At 37.2% G+C, this 27,040-nt stretch overlaps 1 protein-coding gene across 7 annotated transcripts in view; it reads right to left on the bottom strand.

Moving 5' to 3' along the window:
• The window catches only part of DYRK1A (dual specificity tyrosine phosphorylation regulated kinase 1A), a 128,751-nt gene that overhangs the window by 17,880 nt on the left and 83,831 nt on the right, over positions 1-27,040 (bottom strand). For 5 of the 7 annotated variants that reach the window (XM_072969165.1, XM_072969132.1, XM_072969143.1 and 2 more), the window contains 7 exons: positions 18,210-18,406; positions 12,150-12,269; positions 9,999-10,187; positions 6,441-6,588; positions 3,676-3,962; positions 2,584-2,730; positions 1,197-1,337 (listed from right to left, as the gene is read on the bottom strand). In XM_072969165.1, coding sequence (XP_072825266.1) covers positions 1,197-1,337; positions 2,584-2,730; positions 3,676-3,962; positions 6,441-6,588; positions 9,999-10,187; positions 12,150-12,269; positions 18,210-18,329 — 1,152 coding nt within the window. In that variant the 5' untranslated portion in view covers positions 18,330-18,406. The remainder of the gene's footprint in view (positions 1-1,196; positions 1,338-2,583; positions 2,731-3,675; positions 3,963-6,440; positions 6,589-9,998; positions 10,188-12,149; positions 12,270-18,209; positions 18,407-27,040) is intronic. The other 2 variants (XM_072969168.1, XM_072969161.1) reach the window with 1 other exon arrangement.

The raw sequence follows: 27,040 nt of genomic DNA, 5'->3' as shown, positions 1-27,040 counted from the left end.
GTCTGCTTGGTATTTTCCATCCTTTCTTTATGTGGAGTAGGTATAATTTAGCTGCCGGATATTGCACCGCCTGAAACTTTAGACAATAAGGCAGAATGCAGTAAGTTACAAATCAGCTGTGAAAGCTACAACGTTTTTTTCTTTAATGTTCTAAAAAAAATTGATATTAAAAGTTAAGACTCCATAGCTGAAGGTGAAGTACAGCAAACAACATCACCTTCAGTTCACTGGAAATGACCCCTGGTGGCAAGGGCAAAATAAAAACCACCAAAAATGCAACCTCTTAAGTGCAAAAAATGCAGAACTACAATCACAGGGTGATGTGGTATATATATCACACACAATCATGTATTTATAGATTATATCCATCTTATACTAGAAATAAACTAGATTACAAAACACACGATTATTTTCAGATACATAAAACAAGGAGGTAAATCAAGATGTAAAATTGTCATTATTTACTCTTTTAAACTGACACAGTTTAGGTATCTGAAAATTACTAAAACAAACCTAACATTTTAAAAACCTCACTTCCAAAGATTTTGGAGATGTGAGATTCCTGCTATCCATGTCATCAAGCTGGGAATCTGAAATCTATCAAAGGACTGTCCAGTCAGTTCATATTCTTGTCACAAACTGCTTGAGTCAAAAATCCTTTTCTCTCAACTTAAAAAAAAAAAAGCCATTTACTGCAGTTATGACTTCTACTGTTCACAGCTGTACTACTGTTAACTGTGACTTCACTATATACCCAAACTATAAGACACAAAGGTCAAATCTACTGATTCTACCATTGAAACAAGGAAGGGCGATTTGATCAGCTGCCTCAAAAGGCAGGGACATATAGGTTTTTTCATTTTTTCAGTTTTATTAGGTAGAACTGTTTACAATTTGACTGCACATATACAGTATACTGCATGTGGATACATATACACTACATACTGCACATTTTTAAAATACATATATATACTGACATATAGCTTTCAAAATGAAGCCTTAAAGAGAACCCTGAGGATTCATCAAACACTGGTCTATAACAGATAGTTTAGGTCAAACTATAAAAAATACATATACTTACGTTACCAATGGGACCAATTAACTGTAACACCGATTTCAAGTAAATACAAAGTATGCTTAAAGACAGTTCAGTGAAAAGAAATAAAGGCTCAAAAAAAAAAATTTCCCTGTTTTACCCGTTTTCCGTCTTTGGTCTTCTTTAAGTTCCAAGTGCCATCTGGCAACTTCTCAAAGAACTTTCTTGCTTTTGGTGCTTGGTCAAGAATATGAGCAGGTGGAATACCCAGAACTTCCACTATTTTATTCATCTGATCTACCTGTATTCAAAATAAAAACAAAAACCCTGTAATTTCTACTGTACTACATCCTAATTCTGCTCATCAATTCATTCATTCATTTATAAATTATAAATGCAGTGAGGGAGCAGGCGCACTTCAGGCCTGGCACAAGACGAGTGCAAGGGCCTGGCAGGGCCTGCGGCTAGACCAGACAGGAGGTCGTGTGCTGGGACCGGTGGGAGAGGGGGAACGGGAGCAGAGGGAGCAAGGGACCTTCAAGCTACTCAAAGGACTTTGGCTTTTACCGTGAGTGAGGTGGAAGCCACTGAAGTTTCAGGCAATCTTAGTATTAAGCCCATGGAAAAGGTTCTATTACAGGGTAATATTATTTACTATTAAAAGGAAAACAAATATACACTATGGCAGTTACTGCCAAACAGGAGCTCACTAGCCACAGTGAAGTGACTGAAAAGGAAGGCGGAAGGGACAGGTTCGTGACACTATTTATTCACAGCTGTATAATCCAGGACAGGTCATTACATTGCATTAGTCTTTCTTGTCTCATGTGTAAATGAGCGGACTGATCATGATCTGCAACTTTTAACTTTTCTTTAAAAAACAAACAAACAAAAAAACCAGAACCCCGCAAGTGAATAGTTTCAAAACCCACTGAAAGCCCAGCTCCTCTGACTGGGAGGGAGCCTGGCCCCTCCCTCCCCTGCCCTCCCACCCCTCCCCGGCACTGCCGCTGACCGGCAACAGTCCTCTCTGAACGCAGACTGAAAGCCTGGGGACTGGGAGAATCACATTAGTCTGTAGCTCTAACTAGGCCCTCTAGTCCTAATTTGCCCTAAATTATTGAGATCAAATATCCACCAACCCTACCTACTGGTCATTTACTTTAACTCCAAATCATACCCTCAAAATTCACAGTGACGTTCACACTGTTTTTAGGGCGGCCCTCAATTCTTCAATATCATCTTTTTCTGTTATACTTAAAAATCAGTAAAATTTATACCAAAATACTTAACGTTTTCTAATCTAATTTACCATTCTCTTTCATCAGCAGATTGAAAGATCTCACCTTCTATTTCATAATTCTACACTCACCATTATATAACTGAAAAAATTAAAAATAGGTAAGATCAAAACTGACCTAATACTTGAATGATTAAGCTGGTAAACAGACACCTTTTCCTAAAAACAACTTAAAATTACACTGTCAGAGGTTAAAAAGAAAAAACCATGAAAACAGAAACAATTTTTAAAGCGATCCATCATATACCTCATTGGCTCCACTGAACAGAGGTTCTCCAGTGTGCATTTCAACCAAAATACACCCAAGGGACCACATGTCGATAGCAAGGTCATAAGGCATTCCCAGCAGCACCTCTGGAGACCGATAAAAGCGACTCTGAATATACTGGTATATCTGAAATACATTTCAAAATAGTATTAATGCCAAAATAAGTTTTTTTAAATTGTGGTCAACGTTAGATTAAGAACAATACTCTAATATTAACAAAAAAAGTTATTATAGTTTCATTTACTGATTTCAACATTAGACTGTGAATGTTATTTAAAGAACTAAACATTTCAAGGGAGTCGTTAGATCTGTGAAATACAAAATACACAAAATTCAAGCTCTTTCATTTAATTCAATCCTAACTGGTAATCAAGATGTATCTTAAAAATTATTCCTTATTAGAAGAAAATATTATTGAGAACAATTTATTTCCCTATTAATTATTCTTTCCTGCTATGGCTAGCACTTGGTTTACCATGAATTTAACAGTTAAACTGTATTTAACCTAAATATTTAAAGGTCAAAATAAACTCAGTACAATGTAGCTAAAAATTCAGACATCAGCATTATACTAGTCTCACAGACAGATCCTAGAAACATGCCACACAGAGATTCAACTGGGAGTTATTTCTGACTAATCACTTCCTCTCCACCCTGTCCCCTCCACCTCGCTCTAAGACTTCTTAGAAAAAGAAAATCTTGAAATGTATTATTTTCAATGAAGTAATCTGAGAATGTCTTGAGATCAATTCATCTCCATGTAGCCATTTAGAATTTACATCTAGAAATATCACTAAAGCAAAGACAGTTTTATTTTAAAAGGGAAAGAAAGAAAATTGTAACTAAACTTTGAAAAACCAACACCTTCTAACTGAAAGTATTACTGTTTGCAATTTAAAAGGTATCTCCCCCAAAGTAAGTATCAACATAAGTGATTCATGTGCTACATTTTAAAGATAACCATCCTGTATTACCTCCAAACTGTATACAGGTTAATAACACTTCAAGTATCTACCTACACTGTTCTACCTATTTCTATATTTTAATTTACAAGTCCTGAAATATACTTACCCTCTGCCCCAACTGACAAGAACTGCCAAAGTCAACAATCTTGATTGCACTGCGTTTGGGGTTACAAAGAAGGATATTCTCAGGTTTTAGGTCACAGTGAATGATACTAAGTTCTGGAGTCGCAAGGAAAAGCAGTGCGGTGCACATTTGCTGTGCAAACTTTCGTGTTAGGTTCAAAGAGACACCTCGAAAATTGGTGTTCCTCAACAAGTCATAGAGGTTGTAGGACAGCATTTCAAAAACTAAACAGAGATGGTTTCGAAACATAAAGTGGCGTTTTAAATGCACTGAAAGAGAAAAAAGTTTCATTTTAAATTAAACATACCAATTAAATAAGAATAACATACACATGAACTCACAATTATAATGTCAAATGCAGAGTGAAAATCAAGTTACAGTTTGGAGATTAGCATTCTGCAGTAAATAGCACATTCTTTAAACAGTTAAAAAATATCTAAGTTGTTTATCTGCTGAATTAAATAGGTACAGTGTCTGTCAGTAAGCAATTTATGATACAAGTACCACCACTGCAAGGCCTTGTGTACCCCTGTTCTCAGGGGCCAGACACGGAATACTGTCATAGTTATTCCAGATAGCTCTGTAGAGAAACTTCTGTTTCAAATGATACTAAAAGACCAAAATGAAGGTAGCCTTGACAAATGGTTGTTTTACATCATTCCTGTTGAGTTATAGGTGCTCAATTTGGTATATGTAAGAAGTTTTATACTGAAGGGCAATGCTTTAATTTATTGAATGACTTCATCTCATGTGAAGTCAGTGTTAATACTTAAAGCACCACTTTTTGAAGCAATTTATCGACTACTAAGCCTTTTTAGAGGGCCCATAGTTATAGCAAATAATATATTCTATACTCTTTCTCCATTCATAAGCCTATTTATCATTTCTAGACCATGGCAGGGACCAAATAATCCACATAAGAAATTATGCTGCATGGTTTAAAAATTTTTTAAAAAGTAATTTTTTTTAAGTTCAAAGAGTTAAGACTATAAAACTCATTAGAATAAATTATACTGATCAATCACTTCAAACTAAAAAATTACCTGTATCATGAAAGAGCAACACGACTTCCAGACACCCTAAATTTAATGTATCTACTGTACTGGCAAGGCTAAATCGAGTGTTTATTTTGGGGGGGGGGCTAGTTTTCCAATATAGAACCTCCGTTTCTTGAGACACTGCGTGTTAATTCGGCATCTTCCTAAAGAAGTTTAAAACATTCATCCAAAAGAGTATTTGTGGTGACTAACGCAATTAATGATCATTAAAGTCAGTTTATTAAAAACAAAAATGACAGCCATTATCGTAATATAACCAAGTAGCTAACATTTCATGTTTTCTTTCAAAAAGGCAGAATTAAAATGTTATAGTAATGCTATCAATATTTTGTCTACCACTTAAGCAAAAACTCAAAATAAAACACAAGAGTGAAGAGGAAGAAGAGGTGAGGTATGTTCAGATGCCTCCTTTATAAGTCAAGCATCCTCAGAACGTCCCTCCTGGCCTTCTAACCCATTGAATGGAAATGTGCCCAGATTATACTAAGTTGTAACTAACAGTGAAGACCAAACATTCAGTGAATTAGATGAGAAAAGGGTTCAAATGCAAATGCTATTACTATGGCCTGTATCAGATGATCTATAAAGACACTAAGAAAGAAAAATGAATAGGATAAGCTCATTTTATTTCAACAATAAGGAATGAAGGTGTTTCATATATGAAATCTAATCGGAGTCTCTGGACCATGTATCTTTAAACTTCAGGTTTTTTTTCTATCATTTTGGAGGAAGTAAAGAACCACAACGCCCTCTCCTAATTTATTAAAAAGGAGTTCGTTAATAAAACTTAACCTCATGGTTACCAGGTAAACCAGCCAGCATTTCTGAACATGAGTTTCTAATATATGCCTATTTTTAAAAGTCTGTAATTAAATGATCCTAAGATCTCTATCTTAAAATTTATAGCATCTTATTTTTATACTTGGCAGCAATTTGTTTCTTCTTGGTGGCATTTCATTTCAGTGTCATCAAATAAAACAATGATGTCTGACCATCACTGGCGTCTTAGATTTGATTAAAAATAGTATTAGAGAATGTGTAATTAGAAGACAGTTTACCCATGTATCAACTGACCCTAGAAGTCACTATTTTCATAACTCTTCTGTCCCTTTTTTTTTGTTTTCAGAGTGCTGGGACCTTGGGTATGTTACTCCTTGAGACCATCTGCAGGACAAGGATTCTACCACCTTCCTGACAGGACTGCTATGACTGTGACAGACGACGGAGGAACAGCACAAGGAATATGGTAGAAGTTCAAGACATGGTGGCTGTTATTTCTTGAGAAGACATTCCAAAAATGGTTCTATGATCATTAACAACATAGTACCTCACTTCTAATTTCTGAGCTGTATTAGAAACGATTAAAGTTAACAAAGAAATCTCTGGAGTTTAATGCATCATTAAAGCAAACAAATGGCACTCATAAGTCGCAAAAAAAAAAAGAGCAAGAGAGAGACTATTCTTACTTGTTTTTAGACTATGTACCACCTGGAACACCATTCCTAAAGATTTAAAATACTACCGCCAGATCAAGTAACATATACAGATCTGTATGCCCTCCAACAGAAATAACTGATTTTTATTCAATCACTTTAAGATAAAATCAACATATTATCATATAAAAATAACCATTAACTCAAATCTTTGGTCTGGGTCAGGGCACACTGCTTTGTCTGTCTGTCTGTTTACCTATGTAGTATTTCATTTCAGTGTCATGTTTGTTCATGAGCTCAAGAAGTCGCACTTCTATCTGGGCTTGATTCAGAAAAGCCTTCTTGTTCTTTATTATTTTAATGGCAACCCATTCTTGCTCCACACGATCATATGCCTTTACAACCTAAAAGAGAAAAAAAAAATAATACCTATTTCATTAATGAACAATTTACCAACAATTTATAATTCACCTTAATTATACATTTATCTAATTCCCATTTTTCTGACCTTCCTAAATATGAGATTCTATTCATTTCCATTCAACAGCATCCATTTATTACTTTACTGTCACTTTAAGTCAATCTTTTTTCAATTGGATTTCTTTTGCACCCTTATAGTATTTCTAAACATCCACAAAGTAGGTAAGTTTCTTAACAAAATTAGAATAACTATTTTCCTCTTTCAAAAATAAATTATGAATGTTGACAAGTGCTTTGGTTTTCCACCTTTCTTACTAAATAACATTATAAAACAATACATCTGACTATTCTTTAAACGAGAGAAGAATCTGGTTTAAATTCCAAGTACACATGTGAGATATTTAAAAGGTTGTAAAGTCATCTGAAAAATGTAGGTAACTTTCTAAATTTACATTAGATTTTCACAGGCATAAGAGAATTAGTTTAGACTAAAAAAAATTTTTTTAAATAAGCAGGAAATAAGTTAAAATACCATAATTGGAGGATTCTGAGTTTTAAAATGAGAATTAATGCTAAGGAAACTGAAGCGTTCATGAACAAATGACTACACACCTCTCATTTTAAATTTTACTCATTTAAACAAGTTTCACACTGTTGACAAAGAAATTTACATTAAAAACTAGGAAACAAATACAATGATAAAAGAAAACTGTATCTATACAAATTAGAAATAACCACTACACCTGATTAAATATTCTTATTTTTGTAATATTATATATAGTCTGAACAGATAATAGCTTTAGACACATTTTCTAGCATATTCAGAAAGTCTGGAGATGCATGTAGAACTCCAAGTGATTCCAATGTTTTGGTTGAGCATCACTGGATTAGAGGAAGAAAGTGGATGCATGGTCCAAGATCCACATCAGTCAAAGTTATTGTCAATGACAGATCATAAATGGTTCAGCTGAAATCAAACTTAAAATAAAAAATGCAGTATCTCTGGTTCCACCCAATTCTAAAATAAACTACTGCCTACTGCCTTTTAAATCAGAGGTGACCCATGTAAACATCTGACCACGACCAAGTGGTTTTGATATTCTTCTCTTTCACTGACCATACTGACTACATCAAGAGTGACAGTTTAGTGCCCAGATCCTAATGGTCTCCAGGACAAAGGCCACTAAAAGGGCCCCAACTATTTACTGACTTTGCAAATAGTTAACTGGCTCAGTGGTAAAACAATGATTTTTGACCTTGAATTATATATTCAATAGGCGGTTTTCAAGAATCCCAATGTCCAGAATTCAGTCAGAGATTCTGAGTTCATTAGTCTGGAGCTTAGGCACCAGTCTTCCCTCCCCAACCCCCAACCCCCAAGCCCAAAGCTCCCTGGAAATTTTCAGTGTGCAGTCAGGACTGATAACCACTGGCTTAAGAAATGAAGGAGCTGCTTATTTGACAAGGACCTGGCAGAGAATTTAGAGAAAGCCTGAGAAAGTCAATAAGGAAGACTTTATTTGGCGAGTGACAGGTCCTGACCCTGAACACACTTCAGCCTCCAGGCGAAAGGTGTCCATCACTCTCATCTGGGAAAATGAATCCTGATGTCAAACAGGCCTGTATTTTCACAAGTATATGATGCTCACGTGCTCTTAGAAATCAGAGTATGAGAAAAGGTAAAGGGGAGGGGGAGGATCACTGTGAGCTTGAATAGTAAGTGTCAGGGAAAACTAAGTTTAAAGAGCAAGCCGCATGGCCACGACTTGCACAGTGGGCATCACAGAAGTCAGATGACGCCCTGCTGGAGGCAACTGCCAGAGCGTCGGTGTGATTTTGAGGGTGGAGACAGAAATCACTCCACCTGGCGCATTCACAGCCTTACTTACGTAGGCGGTAGGCCTCAGAAATATCTTTCCTTAAGAGGCTCTGACAGAGAAGTAGAAGTTGCTTCTGACAAGAAGTAATATTTTGATACAGAAGGGCTCCAATAACACTGAGAAACCCCTGACTCAGAAGAAAGAGGTTAAAATCAAGGGAAAAGGCCCTGAATTACGTATAATTACAAAAATTCCTTGACATCATGGAAAGGGGCAGGCATACTGTACACGTGACACCAGGGCCTGACAGAGCCACCCCAGAGCTGCAGAGCTCTGCTAACAACCTTGTTCGTACCTCCTTCAGGTTTCATCGCTTAGGTGTGTCCTAGTCTCAGCCTGTGGCTGCTAGTGGCTTACAGTATTCTTTCTGTCCTAAACACGATCAGATTCACACAGGAAAACCTTTCCTCATAGGGTGATAGAGGCATATTTTGTTTCTCACAGGGCAGGAACAGATAAGTAAGAACATGTAGGGTCCACAGTTTAAGAAAAAACTAAAACAACCCCCCAAATTGTCAAAAAGTCAGAAGTATTTGGACTGCAAATTAATAACTGCTTCACTGCAGAAAAGTTGCAAGGCAATGGAGAATGGGATGAACAGGAAACCATACCTCAAATAAAACAGCACTGCGACCCAATGAGACAGGGGGATTTAGGAGCGGGAACAGCTGGGGAAGCCACAGCCCGAGAAAAGCTTCATGAAGGGCAAGGAGGAAGGATAGCTTAGTCTGGGCTCAGCTGATGCAAGACACTGATGCAGTGAGGGCTTTGTCCTCTGTGTTGGGCGGGATGGGCAAGTGAGGAGAGGAGAGTTGTGGGTAGAGACAAGAGGCCAGGAAGGAAGTGAAAAAACCAGGTCCACTGGAGTTCCTTCCTCACTTTCTTAAGCAGCCGTGCTGCCCGAGTGGTCCTGCCCATCAGAACTCCACCAGTCACAGCCTTAGCCACGCTGGCACTGTGGGAGGCCTGAGAACGACATCCTGGAGACCGTCTGCCCACTCAGAGGCCTGGCAGAGTTAGAAGAGGAGCCGAGAGACAAAGTCAAGGCACATCCCCTGGCATCCAAGCCTCTGAAAACGTGAGAGGACACCTGCTGTGCCAGCTGAAGATGGTAAGCGTTTTTCTCCTTGAAGAGGAGTATCAGACAGGAACGCAATTATCTCTAACATACATAATGAAGAACCACCCACAGACTCCAAAGCCCCTGTGAAAGAGGCAATACTATCTATCAGTGATTAAAATCAACCACTTAGTAAAGTAGTTACCCAGTAGCCTCAGAAAATAAGTTCAAAAAAACCAAAAAACAAAAAAAACCCACAAAAACCTGCTCATGGAGTTTTCAGAACTGATGCAGTATTAGTACCTTCATAGAACGATAATCCAGATACTTACATGTCTGTTGCTGAGATCTATTTACAAACACTAGAAGTGTACTATTGAGAAAAAGATGTAACAACATGATTCACTAATACATTCTTTCTAACTATAAAATTCAGCATTTTCCATTAAATTACCTGTCCAAAGGAACCTTTGCCTATCAAGGAGTCAATTTCGTAACGATCCATCCACTTTTCTCCGTTTTTTACAATATAATCATAGTTATCATCATCATAACCATCATTATAAACCTTCCGCTCCTTCTTATGACTGGAATCGTCTCCCTGGCCCTGTTGGTGTCTTCGCTTCTTTTTTGCATAGTAAACCTGAAATGAGAATATGCAATGTTAACTGTGTCATTAAAATCACTTGGGGGGGTGGGGGTGGCATACACCATATATCAAAAGTATATATGAGACAAATCTGCTATCAGTAGGAAATAGATGAATTTTTATTCTTTGTAACACACACAAATGAAATAAAGAATTTTCTATAGTTGCTATTTGAATTTCAGAATAACACTAATATATAACCAGGGAAAATTTCTGCAGTAAAATTCCCTTTAGAACTATACAGTTTATACATTTTATAAATAGATGTTAAGTGACTGGAGCAACGCCTCCCATTCAAGAAGAGTAACAGGACCTGATCTACATTTATTTTTTTAAACCAAAATATAATTTATATACAGTGAAATGGCATAGATCTCAAGAGTATCATATGAGAGATTCTGGAAAATTGCACGTGTTGATGCAATCAACAAATGCCAAACAAAATAAATAACATTTTCAGCCTCCTTATATTCAAGTTCCTTCTTGACCCTTCTAGTCAATCCCAATTTTATATTTGATCCTAAGGCAAAAGAGTTTAAAAATGAAAGTTTAAATGTATATGAACTGATCTTTTACTAATATAAAAGGGGCCTCTGAGACATCCCCAGCTTTTAAGCCTATACCAACACATAAATGAAAAACAGATATGCTCCCTACCTATCCCACACACTAAAGGCCATGAACCTTGTGGTTGATCACAAAATGAGTTATCTTCCTTATATCTGTTTTTCTTATAGTTTCTAAGACTAGTAAAAAATAATAGGTAGACTAGGCAATAGCCCAAGTAATTGGTAACTAACTGAGGAAGTTGTAAATTACACTGCAAAGAGCAACATCACAAAAATTCTAGTTTACAAGGTGGCAAAACAGTTAAAAACAAGCTTCAACAGAGTTACTGTTAACAGTTTAACAATTTATCAGATATTAACAAACTGACATTAATAAAGTATTAACAATATTATCAGATATTTTCAGATAACCAAAAGCTGGTTTGGCACATCTTTTATAACACATTAATTATGTACAAAATCCAATTAAGAAATGTTCCTCATTGAATTCATTCCAACTTTATCTTGCCACAATGCCACCGTAACATAAATACTGGCATTAAACAGCATCAAACTATTATAAAATTTATACACACATAAGAACATCTTTTTAGATAAGTGGCTCTAACACTGGTAGAAGATAAGCCTTCAGTGTGAAAGGATGTAGGGCCCCCCGGAAAAGGAAAGAAAGCACAGGCACTCTTCTCCAGAAAACCTCATTTAGTAATTAATTACAGAGCTAGAGTTGCGGTTAGAAGCAAGTAACAATCATGCCAGAGGTCTAAGACAACACCAGAAAAATAATTTTTGGAGGCAAAGAGTCAAGTTGGAAGATGAGTAATTCAAAGTGCATTTTTTTTTTATCATACTTACTTCCACCAAAAAGGCTTTCGGATATCTTACAATGAAAAGATACAGATAAAAGAACACATATCAATTTAAAAAGAAAATTATATAGATAAACTAGGCCAGATGCCTGTTAATGGGTACAGAATACATCTCAGAGCTTCCTGACATCCACGGCAATAGGAGAAACAGATAAATGAAAATTCAAGCAAAATTCTAACATATTCAGACTTTTCCAGTGTCATTATTCCCTCCCTTCCCCTTTCTTGTTTTGAAGAGGAGTTATTATAGAAGTGATAACTCAGCCTATATTAAACATTTTGAAAAAGAAGGAAAGTTATCCATAATTATCTTAATTTTCTGTAGTCCTTGTTAATGTCTTTTTTCTTTTACGTAATTATACTATCTATAAATCATTAACTTACCAGTCTTCATAATAGTCATCAATATGACAAATCATTGGGAGTAAAAAATTTTAGTATGTTTAAATACATCACAAAATAACTTCTTTCCCCTATTCTATTGCAAGATAGATGGTGTTATAACAAATCAATAGTCTTACCTCATTAATATGCTTATATGTTTTGATCAAGTCAACAGAAAGTTTTCTCAGGGGAGCAGTAGCTGGATCACGGAAGGTTTGGGGCATCCGCCTCTGTAACATGACAATATCAGGCATCACCTTAAATAGACAGAAAAGACTAGCACTTTAACTATACTGTACTGGCATGAATTCCCTCTTTTGTAACCTGTGTATATGTATTACAAAAAAAAAAAGACATCTACATTAGAAGTTTCAGTTATCTCTTTTAACTGGAATCCAATGAAGACAACCACTGGAAAAATGAATGAAACGAGAAGAAAATATGCCCAGCTGCCCAAGGCTTCAATTCTGTTCCCCAAATTAAACAACAGCATTATAGACATACCCCTGGTTCAGGAGACATGCATGATATGCTGCCCAAGAGGGCTTCTCCACCATACAATTAGCCAAGGAAAAACTTCTGAATTATTCCTAAGCCTGACCTGGTTCACAGCAGGCAAAGACTAACTCATCTTCCAGCCTCCTAAGACAAGATTTTAGGACCCAGCTGGCACCATGAAGCAAGCTGGTCACAGGGCAGAGATGGAGTTTGGTGCTGCAGAAGTGCAGCTCCCAACACCCCGAGAGCCTGCCCTCCAACAAGCGTCTGCCTATAATGTAAGCAAGGCTGAAATCTGCACTCACTTCTTTACCATAATTGAGTAAAGCATGCCCTCCACCTGACGCATCTGAGCTTGCCCTCCACGTTCCCTTCGCCCCAGTCCTGCTGAGTTATCACCACCTGACATACTAGTATACATTTACTCATTTACTGGTTTTGGTTTGTCCTCCTTCCACTACAAAGAAAACTCCATGTGGCACAGGGATTTTGTTCAATGTTGTATTACCTTTGCCTACAACAGTGCCTGGCACATGGTAGGTTCTTTAATAAATATCTGTTGAACAAACAAATGAATCCATAATACCAGTATCTCTACTTCTGATTACACTAAGAGCTGACCACAAATAAGTTCCAGAGGATACCTTAAAGCTAATGAAATTTTCTTTTAAAAAACTCATTTCAGCCGTACTCCCAACGCGATGCTAAACCACGTCTTTCATCACCCAGTAAGCAGTCAGAGTACAACTGTGAGCTTCCTGCTAGATGGGGGCTGGAGGAGGAACACGAAATGTCCTCCATACACAAGCACACCCAGGGACACTGCAACTAGCACGCCAATGATGCTGGATTGTTGTTCCCACCCCACTCTGCCACGTGGCAAGCCTCAGTAAAAGGGTTCCCAGTGGGGCTTCTTGCAACCAAGAGATCCTGATCCTCAAAACCAATTAATTACATCAAGGTCCCTACTACTAGCCATCCTTGGATTCCTGTCTAGCTCTCTTACAGACATTTATACCAGCAAAATCTACTGAGCCAGGAGCCCCTGATGCAGCCCCTTTCAAAGGACACTCTGGTCAATTTGAAGGGCAGAGAGAAAGCAAACACATCACACTAAGGCCTAACAGAAATGTGTGGAGTCTTGGGAAAATTAACCAAGTTAACTCACACTAACAAAAAAGAAGACAGGAGGGTAGAGGTAACAATGGACGCAACAGAAAAGAATCACTCATCCCCGCAGCATGAGAAGGCGGAGGGACCACAGCAGTGATCGAACCGATTTTAACATTGATTTCCTCTGCATCTACACTCAAATTCTAAAAATTGTTACCCAGATAGCAAATTCACTGAATTACTGTATTCAGTTACTGATGTTCTTTTCCCATGATCTCTCCTTCTCAAAGTTCCAAATAAGGTTTAAGGGGACAAACAGTGATTATAACTATTTGTCTGAAAATATAGTAAGACTTAATGAGATAATCTGAATTAATTTTTAAAATACATATTGTTTTATTTTTTAAATATAAACAGGTACAACTAGATTCACAGAATATTTGGCTCTCGTACCAGTCCTTGGAAACTGAAGGAATAGACAGTATCAGTATAAGCATGTCAGTTATTTTCATGCGAATGAAGCTGTAAGCATTTAAGGTAATGAAACAGGGTTCTCATAATCTATTTCCTTTCCTGTTTTTTAAGCACTGGCATTGTTTTCAAGCAGGTAATGTTCTCAGCAAGACCCTTCTTGGACTACTGGAGTGCAGCCTCACTGTGAGGTTTCACAAAATCCGAACCAGTGAAATACTTCATTACCACTGTAGTAAGCGTTGACAGAAGGTACAACTATCATTAGAGACAAATGAATTACTTAGTTAACAATGAAATAATAACTGCAGCAGCAAGCGTTTGCTACACACTGTATTTTGGGCATGCATATTTTTACATCTTTCATGTAATCTTCTCAACAATCTCACGAAAATAAGTAATGTCCCTGTCACCATTTTACAAATGAGAAACCTGTGTTCCTGAGGTAAAATTACTTGACCAAGGTCCTAGAGCCAGTAAAATAATACAGATGAGAAGCGAACTAAGGCAGTCTCACGCCCAACCCCACGCTCTGAATCACAGCACTGGGCCAGGGGCTCCCTGTTAATTTTAGGAGTCTATTCTAGCTTCTTGGCGGAATCATTTTTAGGCTATTTGTTGGGCAAAATAATCGAGCCATGCATAATATACACCAACAAAACAAACATAATCATTTATTAAAATTAGTTATGTTCAAAACTATAAATACGTTTAAGTTTTCAACTTGCCCACTTACAATTCCACTGGTATTTCAAACACTGGAAAATTTTGAACCAATGACTACATTTTTCCAGGAGTAACTATGCTCACTTAAAACACCAAAATCACACAATCAAAAAAAGATTTTTTAATGTCCTGCACAGACCTGAAATTGGCTATGAAAGTAATTCTGACTACCACATTTTTATGCACACAGTGTGTAAGTGTGCACTACGCACTTGGCCATGTCACGACATTGCTAACCTTTTCACAACTGGCCAAACCACCTACAAGGCCAAGTCAATTAGCTAATTCTAAATATCTTACTTTTCTTACATACTTTTGGCAACAAAAGTTACTATTTCAGGAACATATGTATATATAAACCAGATGCATTCCATCCACAAAAAACTGGCCTTTGGATCAGACTGTACTTCAGTGCTTCCATTAGTGCCTTGTACAGAGTAGATGCTCAAAACACACGGGAAGAACAAATTAATTCCTACAAACAATACAACACTTTCTTCACTAACTTTCATTGTGATTTCATGTTAGGTAACCAAATTTTCTGTTTTTCACTACTGTAATGCCATAATCACAAATCCAGAATTAGAAAATAATTTTTCCAAATACACAGCTACAAATTTATACTCAAACTCATACCAGCCCTAACCATCTGATGCTTTGTCCACTTCCAACTTCCACAGTCACAAAGTGAGGAGAATGTAATGTAACAAGCTCCCTTCTTCCCTTCCCCAGCTGGGTGAAAAAACCCAGTGGTTCAGAGGACCCAGGAGCTCACCAAGCTGCTGCAGGTAGCGAGCTCCCCTCCACACCGCTGCTCAACGTCCCTGCAAAAGGGATGGCTGCTAAGATAATTCTCCTGCTGCCTCAGCTATCTGGCTCTGGGAGCCAAAAACAGCCACACCTCCAAGGCTCCAAATCTCCTGACCTTTCTGTGTGAAGACACAGATCACAAAGACCAAAAAAAAAAAGAAAAGGCAGTAGTTCTCACCTCCTGCTTAGATCAGTTATAAGAGCTAAAAAATCTTTTTTTCTTGAAAAGATTCCATAGTGTAAGTGCCAGTACTTCATTAAAAAATTGTTTCCTAGTTTAATAATACCTATTCTATCCATTTTATTTACATTTACCTCATATTTTGATATACAGTAGAGTAAGAAACACTATATCCTGCCATTCTTGCTATCTGGAGACCTATTAATAAAGCTGAACTGCATACATAACACATATGCAGAACACAAGTTTAAGAACCATGAAAGGTGCCGTGAAAACTGTAATAGCCCAAACAGGCTCAGCATTCCAAACAGTAACCATACTTTTCTACACTTTTACTACATTTATCTTTTGAACAAAACTGTGTTTAAATTTATATGAAACACACTCATATTAGAAGGATTAATTACCAGAAATGAAATGTTAAAGTAAGCTCATTTCAATTTACTTGTACAATAAACCTTACTGTAAAGACACTGACAGGATGATTAACAAGAAACAATGGAAATCAAATAATGAAATTACCGAGGTTTAGAGCTAGAAGGCACTTGGGTGAGTGGGATGTCTAGTCTAGTCCAGTCTTACATTCAAGGAATAGAGAGAAGGGTCCCTGTGGCCTGACTCAAGTCACACAACCAGATCATGAGTCAAGATCTGGAACTCACGTCTGGTAGACCAGGCCACATCAGCACACAGTTTTAGTGTTTTACACTTCAGTTAGCAGAAAGCTTTTAATCTGACTGCCTTCGGTTCAGAAAATTCTGGAGTTTGGCAAAAATATCTGGCTGAATATTATTACTTAAAAGACTGTTTTTTTACACAATATGAATCTAAAAATATTTTACAGCCTAAAATGGATACTAAATTAACTTATCTCTTATTTGAAAACAAACCACAAATAAGATGTTAGTTGTATCTAAACATAGGTACTTTGCTAGCTACCTAGACTATCTACCACAGTAACATAACCATAAAAATAACTTTCAAGGACTGGGCTTTTTCCTAGTCCTTTGCAGATGCCAGGTGTTAGAGCGTAAAGAGCACTGTACCTAAAAAGAAAGAAGCCTGGGCTGGACCCCAGAGTCTACTGCCTACATGCTTGGAGAGATCACAAATGGGAGCCCAGTCCCTTCAGCTGCAAAACAGATTAAGAACAGGCAGCCTGCCTGATAGGCTGCTTCTGAACAAGCGGGAAAATGAATCCAAACATACTTTGTTTCTTAAAAGTACGATGCAAATGGATCATTATGCTATCATTATGTGGAAGTCCAGAGAATTTTCTTCTGGCACACACACACTTTCCAGTTTTGACCAACTACTCTAATTCTCAAACATACAATTCCTCAATTTACTGCATAAAAGAATTCTTAAGTCCCGCCATAATTTATTTTACTATTTTATTGTGAATGTTATTTACACGCTGTAATACATTTTATAAATGTAGAATCAGGTCAACTATTGACAATATTTTATTTTAATACATACAAGGGTGTCCTCAAATAATGGCATTACTTAACTGTAGCCAATAGCTTATTAAAACCACATACTATTAAGTCAGGAAAAACTAATTTCCCTCAAATAATCCAGTAAAAGAAATACTCTGGAACTTTCCAAGTTTTTGATCATATTAAAAGACCTAAATAAACAGTGGCAAACCAAATTCCTAAGTACATGGAAAAACAGCCACTTTCAGTGCTCATCACACACTCAACCTCAGAGGGAAAGAAACTTTACCACAACTATAGCTGGTTAAAAAAAAAAATTCTTCCCAAACCAAAAATCAACATAGCAGATGCAGTTAATTCAGGAAGATATTAAAAATACATACACACATGCATATATATATATGTATGTATGTCAAGAGATTTCAGCATTTATTCACTTCATACTATTCTTATGAAAAATTACTGAATCTCTAGTCTGAATATTAGAATGAGCAGCATAACTAATTTACGTTAATTTTAAGGAGTTTCACATTTACTTGTAGGTATGTGTATAAAGTAGTTTATAACAGCATAAAATCAGCTCCATCAGTTTGCTATAATGGAATCTGACTTGTTTTCCTATAACTTACATTTTTCTACTTAACCATCTTTCCCTAAAAATAAGCTTTCAGTTTCTTTAACTAATATTCTTTAGAAATAACTTTCCCCCTTACTGCAAAATGAGAGAATGTGCTTATGTTTATATGTGTTTTTTAATTAAAGTGAAAAACATAGGGGAAAGAGGAAAAAAACAAAAATTTTAATGCAAACTTCTTAACATTGTATTTTGTTAATGTGAAGTCCCATGTGACATGTAAAACTGAAAACCATTAAGGTATTTGCCTGTTTTCTATTACACTATTTTAAGGAATAAATGACCATCCCAACAAATCATTTCTGATACATCGTAAACTTACCTGGTTAGTTAGAGGTTGCTGAATCTGGTCAGAATAAGATAAGGCAGAAACCTGTTGGTCACTTATGTTTGGCTGGCGACGGTCACTGTACTGATGTGAATGGGGCATCTGTCCAGCCATCTGAAGGCCAGCAGCATGGAATGAAAATGACGGTGCAAGCCGAACAGATGAAGGTTTGCATGCTGAAGTCTCTCCTCCTACAAGAAGATAATAAATGAGGCTTAAAGGGTGCATTCATATCCTAATGTTTGTACCTTCTGATCTATTTGATAGTTCTTTAAATTAAGAACTTTAGGATGTTCAATTATATTAAAAACCTTTAATACTACAAACAAGGATATGATACTCAACACAACTGTTGTACGTTAAATGGTATAGAATCCAGTAGTGATTAAAATGAGTATCTACAAATCTGTTTTAAGAGAAAATCTTATAACACATCTTTTTGTAAAGCAATGGAAACAACCTTTAATACTTTTTCACATACGAGATTTTCATTGGTTGAGAACTGTAAATTGCAAAAGTAATCTCTGAATGCCTGCATCAGGCCTGTCCAGTGGGTCAGCTCTTTAGAAATCAATTCAAAGGAACACTGCTGAGGCTCTGCTTTACACCTGTCAGGTGTACGGCAATCAATCTCCCTAGCATCCTCCAAAGCAGGTGAGAAATTCGTCCTAATGGTGCTCGCCACTGACACAGGTAATTAAAGGCTGAGCACACAACACATGGAAACAAATTCACAGGGTGCTGTATTCCTCTGGACTCTTCTTACACAGTCCCAAGAGAACCTAGACCAGGCAAGCCTGCCACAAAATGACAGTCAATAATTATTTCGCAGGTAGGCTGAGACCATGGTCATGATTTTTCATGGGAGAAATGGAAAATTAACATTTTGGTCCATAAAAGTACTTGCTAGCTAACTAATAAAAGTTACTTTTTCCTTAAGAAAAGAAAAAGACTTTTCTTCTTATAGTCAACAAAACTTTCAATCACAAACTAAAGCCAGAAGGCAAAGCATAAAACCCTGGTCAACCAACATGGCCCAGAATACCTGGTTTTTTTTGTTTTTGTTTTTGTTTTTAAAGTAAACCAGCGAACTCTCACCACACTGTTCAGCACCATGGTACTTTTTCTCAAGCTGACTTGTTTCAAAACACACACCAGCACTGGTCCAAAAGCGAAGAGCACAGACTCTGAGCCAGGCTGCTGCAGTTTGAAATTTCAGCTCCACACTTCACCAGCTGTGTGGCCCTGCACACCTAATGTCCTGATAATGATAATAAGATGTACCTCAAACAGCTGTAGCGAAGGTTGAGCACTTTACTACGTGTAAAGTACTGAGAACAGCTCTGGCTGTGATAGCTAGCTTAACATCTGCTGCAGTCACCGCACTGAAAGGTACAGTCACGATGAAGAGACGAGCACCCTTCTCGTGGAGTGTACAACCTCTACCTGAATGTCGCACGGATTCTGCAAACTAAAGACAACAAAGCTCAATTCCCCCCAAAACAGAAGTCCACTTCTATATTCTCCCACAGCAAATGCCACTGTCTCCCATGAGCCAATCAGAATCAAGGCTCTGGGAGTCACAGTAGAGCTCTTTTCGTCCACAGACCACCTCACACAAGTAACAGCCCCATCCTGTTCCCACCTCCTGCAGAACACTCGGATACCACCTCTCCTTCCCGCCTCCGTCACCCCATGCCACACTCAGACAACTGCAACAGATCCCTAACAGCTCGCTCTGTCTTTACCTTGCCCATCTGCAATTCTGTATTTCTTCAGTGAGATGGCTACAGTGGCCTTTCTAAAGTGCAAATCTCAAGTCTTCACCCCTGCTTACAAGTGCACATCACCTGGCGTTAGCTCTGCTTTTAGACCTCGGCCTCCGTCCCCTCCTTTCACAGCACGAGGCCCTTAACTGACCCAGAGTGCATGACTGATAAACGTCTGTGAACACGTTAAAGGACCACGTCTTCATGGCAAATGGGGTAACTTATCTAAAAAATTCATTAATCAGAATTTAAAATACATTCAGTTAATTCAATTATGTGGAGCAATTCTGTTCAGTTTAAAGGGGGTAGGGGTTGATTACATCCAAAGGAAATAATAGATGCTGTGCACAAATACAGTTAGGAAGCAATATATAACCTGGTACTGTTTGCAACAGCAAACAACTGGAAATCTAAATGTCAAATAATTGGTGCGGAGGTGGGGGGGTGTATGCTTAAATCTGCATGTTAAAAACAAAAGAAAACTGGGAAGGAATATAAATAAATAAAAATACATATGAAAAGAACTGAGGTCCTTGATATACAAACAACTCAGAAATAAACAGTAAAAAAAACTAAGACCCTGCATCATAAGGACAGCCACTCTGGGCCCTAGTTTCCCTGCCTACAGCAGAGGTGTTATTGCACTAACCCCAGTCCCTTAGGTCTGTCACAAAGTTTAAATGAGATACCACAAGTAGACACGCAGAATAGAACCCGGCACATAATAACCATTTTTTTTAAAAATTAATTTCGATTTCTATTGTCAGTGCCATTATTAAATTCTATGCTTAAACTTGTTATATATATTACACACAGAAATTAGAATACAGCTTAAACAATTATCATCAACTGAACTTGTCAGGCAGGAATAATAAAAACTGCCGTCTTCCCAGAACCACCCCACCACTGGTCCACGACCCCTCACAGTCAATGCTGAATTCTCTCTCCCCCAAAAGTCATTAATATCCTGACCTCCATAATCAGATTAGTTTTAACTTTATGTAAGTGAATCTGTTTAAGCTACAGTTTGTTCATTATCATTACTTTATAGTACCCCACTGTATGAACAGGTGACGATTTATTTATCCATTCTTTTGACTGACACTGGATTATTTCCAGTTCAAAGCTATTATGAATACTGCCACTGGGAAGATTTTTGTTATACGTCTTTCTGCATATATAGAGATGCTGTCCTATTTTTTTTGTTTTTTATCTGATTTTTCCCTAGTAGTTTACGAAAACTCCCTGTGCTCCACTCCATTCCTTCACCAACACCTGGAATCATCAGTATCTCTGATTTCAGCCACGACAGTGTATTGGTACTCCATTGTGATTTTAATGTGTTTTCCTGATGACTGTGACCACCTTTTCATTTATTTACTGGCCACTTGGATATCCACTTGTGTGAAATGCCCAGATTGTTTTTCCATTTTTCTATGAAGAGTCTTTTTCATACAAATTTCTACATTTTTTAAAAAGTCTATTTTTAACATATTTTGGATGTAAGCCCTTACTGATTAGATGCTTTGCACTGTCACTCTCATAGTGTTATTTTTTTGATGAATGTGATCTCTTAATTTTACCAACTTTTGATTTAAAGTTAGTTCTTTTGCTGTCTGTTTTAAGAAATCTTTCCCTATATCAAAGTCATGAAGAAATTCTATGTTATCTTCCAAAAGTTCAGTTTTACCATTCATACCTAGAGACGGGCAATGCTCTTAGATCTGATTTCTGTGTTTGTGATAGCAATCAAGTTTCACTTCCCCCAGAACAGACATCCAATTAACTAGAAATCAATCGTTAAAAGGACAAACCTTCCCCAGTGTCCTGTAATGTCATCTTTATCATAAATAATATTCCCATACATGCCTGGATCTGTTTTTGGATTCTTTGATCTGATGGATACAGACTTAGCTAGATTTCTTATGACTTTGCCTAAGAACCAGACGTTGTCTAAATTATAACAGCTTCAGAAGTTTAAGTATCTAGTAGAGCATTTTGTTCTTCTTCAAGAATGTTTGCCTACTCTTAGCCTTTTGTGAGTCCATCTATGTTTTAGTATTAGCTCATCAAACTCACCAAAATAAACTAACTCATGCTGGGGTTCTGATTGAATCTGCATTATCTCAAACAGGGCTGTCCAACAGAATGTTCTGCAATGATGGATTTATCTGCACTGTTTAATAAGTGACTACTAGCAAAACTGGGGACCTGAATAGTTTTTTTTTTCCCTCTTCCCTTTGCCCTACTCTCCTTGCTGGGACCTCCAATACAGTGGTGATTAGAAGAGGAGATACAGGTACTATTGTCTTATTCCCAACCTCAGAAAGAAAGCTTTCAATATCTCTTCAGTATCGTGGTTGCTATAGGTATTTAACTGAGAACTAACAGGTTAAAGAAATTCCCTTCTAATCCTAGTTTGCTAAAACTTTTTCCTCAAACGGATGCTGAATTTTATTAAATGCTTTTTCTGCTTCCATTGAAATGACATGACTTTTCTGATTTACTCTGCTAATGTGGTGAACTACACTGATTGGTTTATGAATGGTAAACCATTCACTGTGCATTCCTGGAATTCAATTTGGTCATAACTATCCTTCTGTAGTAGATTCACTGGTGAAATCATCTGGACCTGGAGTTTTCTTTGTGGGTAGATTTTTCAATTAAAGGTACTATTTCTTTAATATGACCATTCAGATTTTATATTTCCCGGTGTCTGTTTTGGTAGGTTGTATTTTTCTAATAGTACATGAACTTCACCTAAATTTCAAATGCATTGGTATCACTTTCCTCACAATATCTTCTCTTGAAAGCTTTTCAGCGTTTGTATTGACAGCTCCTTCACCTAATACTGGCTAAGACAACCTCTTTCTTCTGTGTGATAAGTCTTTGATTGTGATCAGTTTGATTAATAAATCAAAGCTTTATTAATTTTATTAAGTATATTCTTTTATATTTATCTTCTATTTCTGCACTCATCCTTGCTATCAGTTAGCAAGAGATGCATTAAAAATCTCCCATTTAAAAAGTTATGTTACTGGATTACATAAATTTAAAGCTGTTATACCTTCCTGATGGATAAAATCTTTTATCGTTTTAAACTGTCCCTCTGTTTCCAATAGTGCTCTGCTGTACAAATATATACTAATAACCACACCGAGCCTACTCTTCATCTTTGCATGTATGTGTTTTGTCCATCCTTTCACTTTCAACTGTTATATTTCCTTATACTTTAGATTTACCTCTTATAAACAGTTACCTATGGGTTTAATTCATGTATGAACACTAGTAACCCTTCTACTTATTCCAACTGTTTTATGCTCCTTTCTTATCTTCTGCTGGATTAATCTTTTTATACCCCCCTTGCATGCAAATTACTTTATTATTTTTAGTTATTTCATACATTACAATATAGATTATATATCCTTGACTCATCAAAATCTAATTACTCCTTTAATTTGTGTACTATTGTTGACTTGTGTGTGTATACACACACACAGTCACAAGACAGCAACTAATTATCCAGTGTGAACAGAATCAGACTCAAGGATACATTTAGAGGGACAGGTGGATATTTTGTGATATCCAGACAGCTAGGAAAGAATTACAAAGAAATGGATAGCTGCTGCTTGATTATTACTATTATATAACTATACTCCTAAAATACTAGTTTCATTTTCTGAATCTACATCCAGCCAATTACATGCATTAAAATCAACAAGCACTTACTGAGGTTACACTATACGGCATTGTTTTGTGGGGTAATAATGCCACTCATGATCTATAACAGTGTGTCTCAAACTTTAACATGCTTACGAATTGCCTTTGTATCTTGTTAAAACTGCAGATTCTTAAAACTAAACCAAAAAACACTGCAGATTCTGATTCCATAGATCTAAGGTAGGGCTTGAGAGTCTCCACAAGCCTCCAGATCATGCCAATGCTGCTCTGAGTAGCATTTTTTAAAAATTTAATGGCTCACCTTAATAAAAGATTATTTTCCAACTAATACAACTAGCAGATAACCCCCAAATAAGCTATATTCTGACTACACAATACACTATAGGGCCCCCCCCATACATTTACCTTCCTAGGTTAAGATTTTGGGGTTTGTGGGTTTTGGTTTGTTTGGGTTTGTTTTTGTTTTTTTTTTAAGACCAATACACACCCCAATGTGTAAGGGTGGTATGGTAGGTGATGAAGAATCTGATGTTCCTTTTAACATTTGCTGTAGGTAATCTAAATGTGGATTAACTAGCAATAACTATGTTTCTCACTTGTGAGATTTTTTTTTTAAGGCTATTTACTCCACCATCTATTAGAACTACTTAGTAACGTTACCATCTATTTTGTGACATGAAAGAAGATTACGCTTCTAGTGCTGAGGCCTCACGACTTACGGTCTGTGTCTGGGCGCGTCTGCCACATGCTCACTGCCTCCTTTCTCAGCTCAACTGCTGTGTGCGAAACCCACAAAGAGACTCAAGTTCAGTTTCCTCCCACAATGCCAGAAAGCATTTAAGGTGTTCACTAATTTATCCCTCTCCTAGAGTAAGACTCCAAAAAGACAAATAATGTGGGACTCTCTTGTCAACCTGATTTTATAATTAAGCAAATCATCATGGTTTTTATTCTTTCTAAAGTTTCCATCTTCCCTTTTAATATAAATGTTACTGAGAAAAAGGATTCAGTTGATCCTATAACAGAGCTGATGATAATAAAGTGTTAGGTTGAACTATATGAAATTGCTAATATCAGACCTCCTTTGGCCTACAAAACAGCAATGTCATACGGTTTACTCTATACCTACCATATTACATAATCTGTAATCAATTAAATTAAAAATCAGCTACAATATTTTAGCCCAAGAATGTGTCACATGTTGCAATATCAGGTATTTTAATGAAAAATGTATATTTAATTCAAAATTATCTTCGAAATCATTATTTGGAGTTCAATTTCAAAATAATATTTTAAATCGCTGCCAAATATTACAAAAGGCAATTTGGAGAAAGTATGTGGGTAGGGTTGTATCTTCACTTTTTTACATTATTCCGAACTATGTGGATCTTTTTTACCATGAGGATATTTCTGAAACTTTAAAAAAAGTTCATTAAAATGTTGTTGATAATTAAACAGTTCACTAAAAACTGAAGTAGCTTTCTCACTCCAGCCAAGTTACTATGTTCTAGCAAGAAACTATAATAACTAGAGACCATAACACTAGTAGAGATTAGCACTGATTCTAGAGAGAAACGTTCCTTGAACAGATCTCAGAGACTGGGAGACAGCAAGACTCAAAACAGCAGAGGTTAAAAGGAGAGCAAACACCGAAGAGAAAAGCCTGGGAGGAGACCCTGAGTGAAAATAACAACCATTTTTAATCTCTGAACTAAGACCCACATGGAGCTCCACCTGTAGCTAACCTGAATTTCTTCTGGTTATTACTATGTTGATAGGGGACCACCCTTATGACAGTATCAATCCACATTAGATTTTAAAGAGACAGAACAATACTAAAGAATAAAAATAAATGAAAATAATTTCAGGTAATTAAAACTACAGCATTCAAAGGTGGAAACTTTTATGAGGCCAAGTTTCTGAAACAGAATCTCCTAAGAAGTGAGGGAAGGGCAACCAAGCTTAGGTGGGAAGAAATCTGCAAGGTCCCTAGCAACAAGACACATCTGTAACAAAAGAGAAGAAAAATGCTGAATAGCCAGTTGCACTTTTAATGATGGCTGGAGAGAAAGGTACACAAAGGGAGTGACTGAATGGACATCCACAAGGAAGTTCGGTTCAGCAGGATATCATTAACACCAAGAACAGTACCTGGGGCATGGCCTGCATTCAATAAATATTTGTTCAATGAAAAAGTGAATGAGTCCATTAGGAATATTTAGAATGTGAAGAAATGGTTCAGAAAGAGAGGGAGAAAGCTGATCAGGGGATAAGGATGAAAGAATTTTTAAAAGGAGGGGCTTATGAGTCAGAAATAAGGAACAGCGTGATCCTAGCACAGGCTACATACGTCTCTTGCCGACAGTTTCTCTTACTCATGCACAGAGCACAGTGCCTGCCTCCACAGCAGGTGTTAAATACACATACATTAAGGTGAAACTATGTTATGCTTCTGTAAATTATCTAATTTTAAGGACAAATGAATTGATTTCTTACAACCTTCAAGTTAGGGGCCAATATATATCACCACAGAACACACACACACTTTAACCTACAAACCAAAACAGCTACAAACAGGATGAAACTGATCATAAGATCTAAATAAATGCTCAGGTTTATCAGTTCGATACTTTGATTAAATCTGTATATTAAACTGTTAGGAATAACAATGGGATGGGGTAAAACATTTATCTTTAAAGCCTGTAATATCAGACTTCCACTTCTGACCGTTTTAGAGTACCTAGTACTAAACTACCTCACTCACCGTAAACCACTATAAAAGTGGTCAAAACATATGAAATAATTATTTTCAGACAATGGAAAACAGGCCATTCATAGCTGTGATCACTGAGAAAAGGGAAATAAACTTGGTGAGCCTCACAGTCCCCCTGGCTTTCTATCTGGAAACAATGTCCAGAGTATAGTGCAGGGAGGGACAATTTCCAAAGAACCCAGTGGTCTTGATGACCCGAGGAGACGGAGATGAGAGTTCAAGGCTACTGAGTTGACTGGAATTTGTGGGGCAGGCAGTAGAAAGAAGAGACCTATGTACATAGAGAAGGGGCTCCACTAATCTGTACCCAGGGATCACTTTGACTCTTTGGCCAAATACAAAGCTGCACAATCGTCAGGCGAAGGTCCAGGAAGCCACGCAGAGAGCGACCGACAGGGAGCTGAAAGCTGAACAACTACTAGAAATAGCACAGGACGGCAGACGGAGTGACCACATCACCTGGCGGGAGAGACCCTGCTGACCACCACACACGTTCCAGACACCCCAGGAAACCCACGCTTTAGGAGGAGAGCTCAACTGGCCCTACAGCAAAGGCTGCCGTCTACAGGTCCTAACAGAGACCGAAACAAACCTCAAAGGAT

This window comes from Vicugna pacos, chromosome 1, assembly GCF_048564905.1.
Source record: "Vicugna pacos chromosome 1, VicPac4, whole genome shotgun sequence".
Classification (NCBI taxonomy): Eukaryota; Metazoa; Chordata; class Mammalia; order Artiodactyla; family Camelidae; genus Vicugna; species Vicugna pacos.
This window is presented reverse-complemented; position numbering and strand designations above follow the sequence as displayed.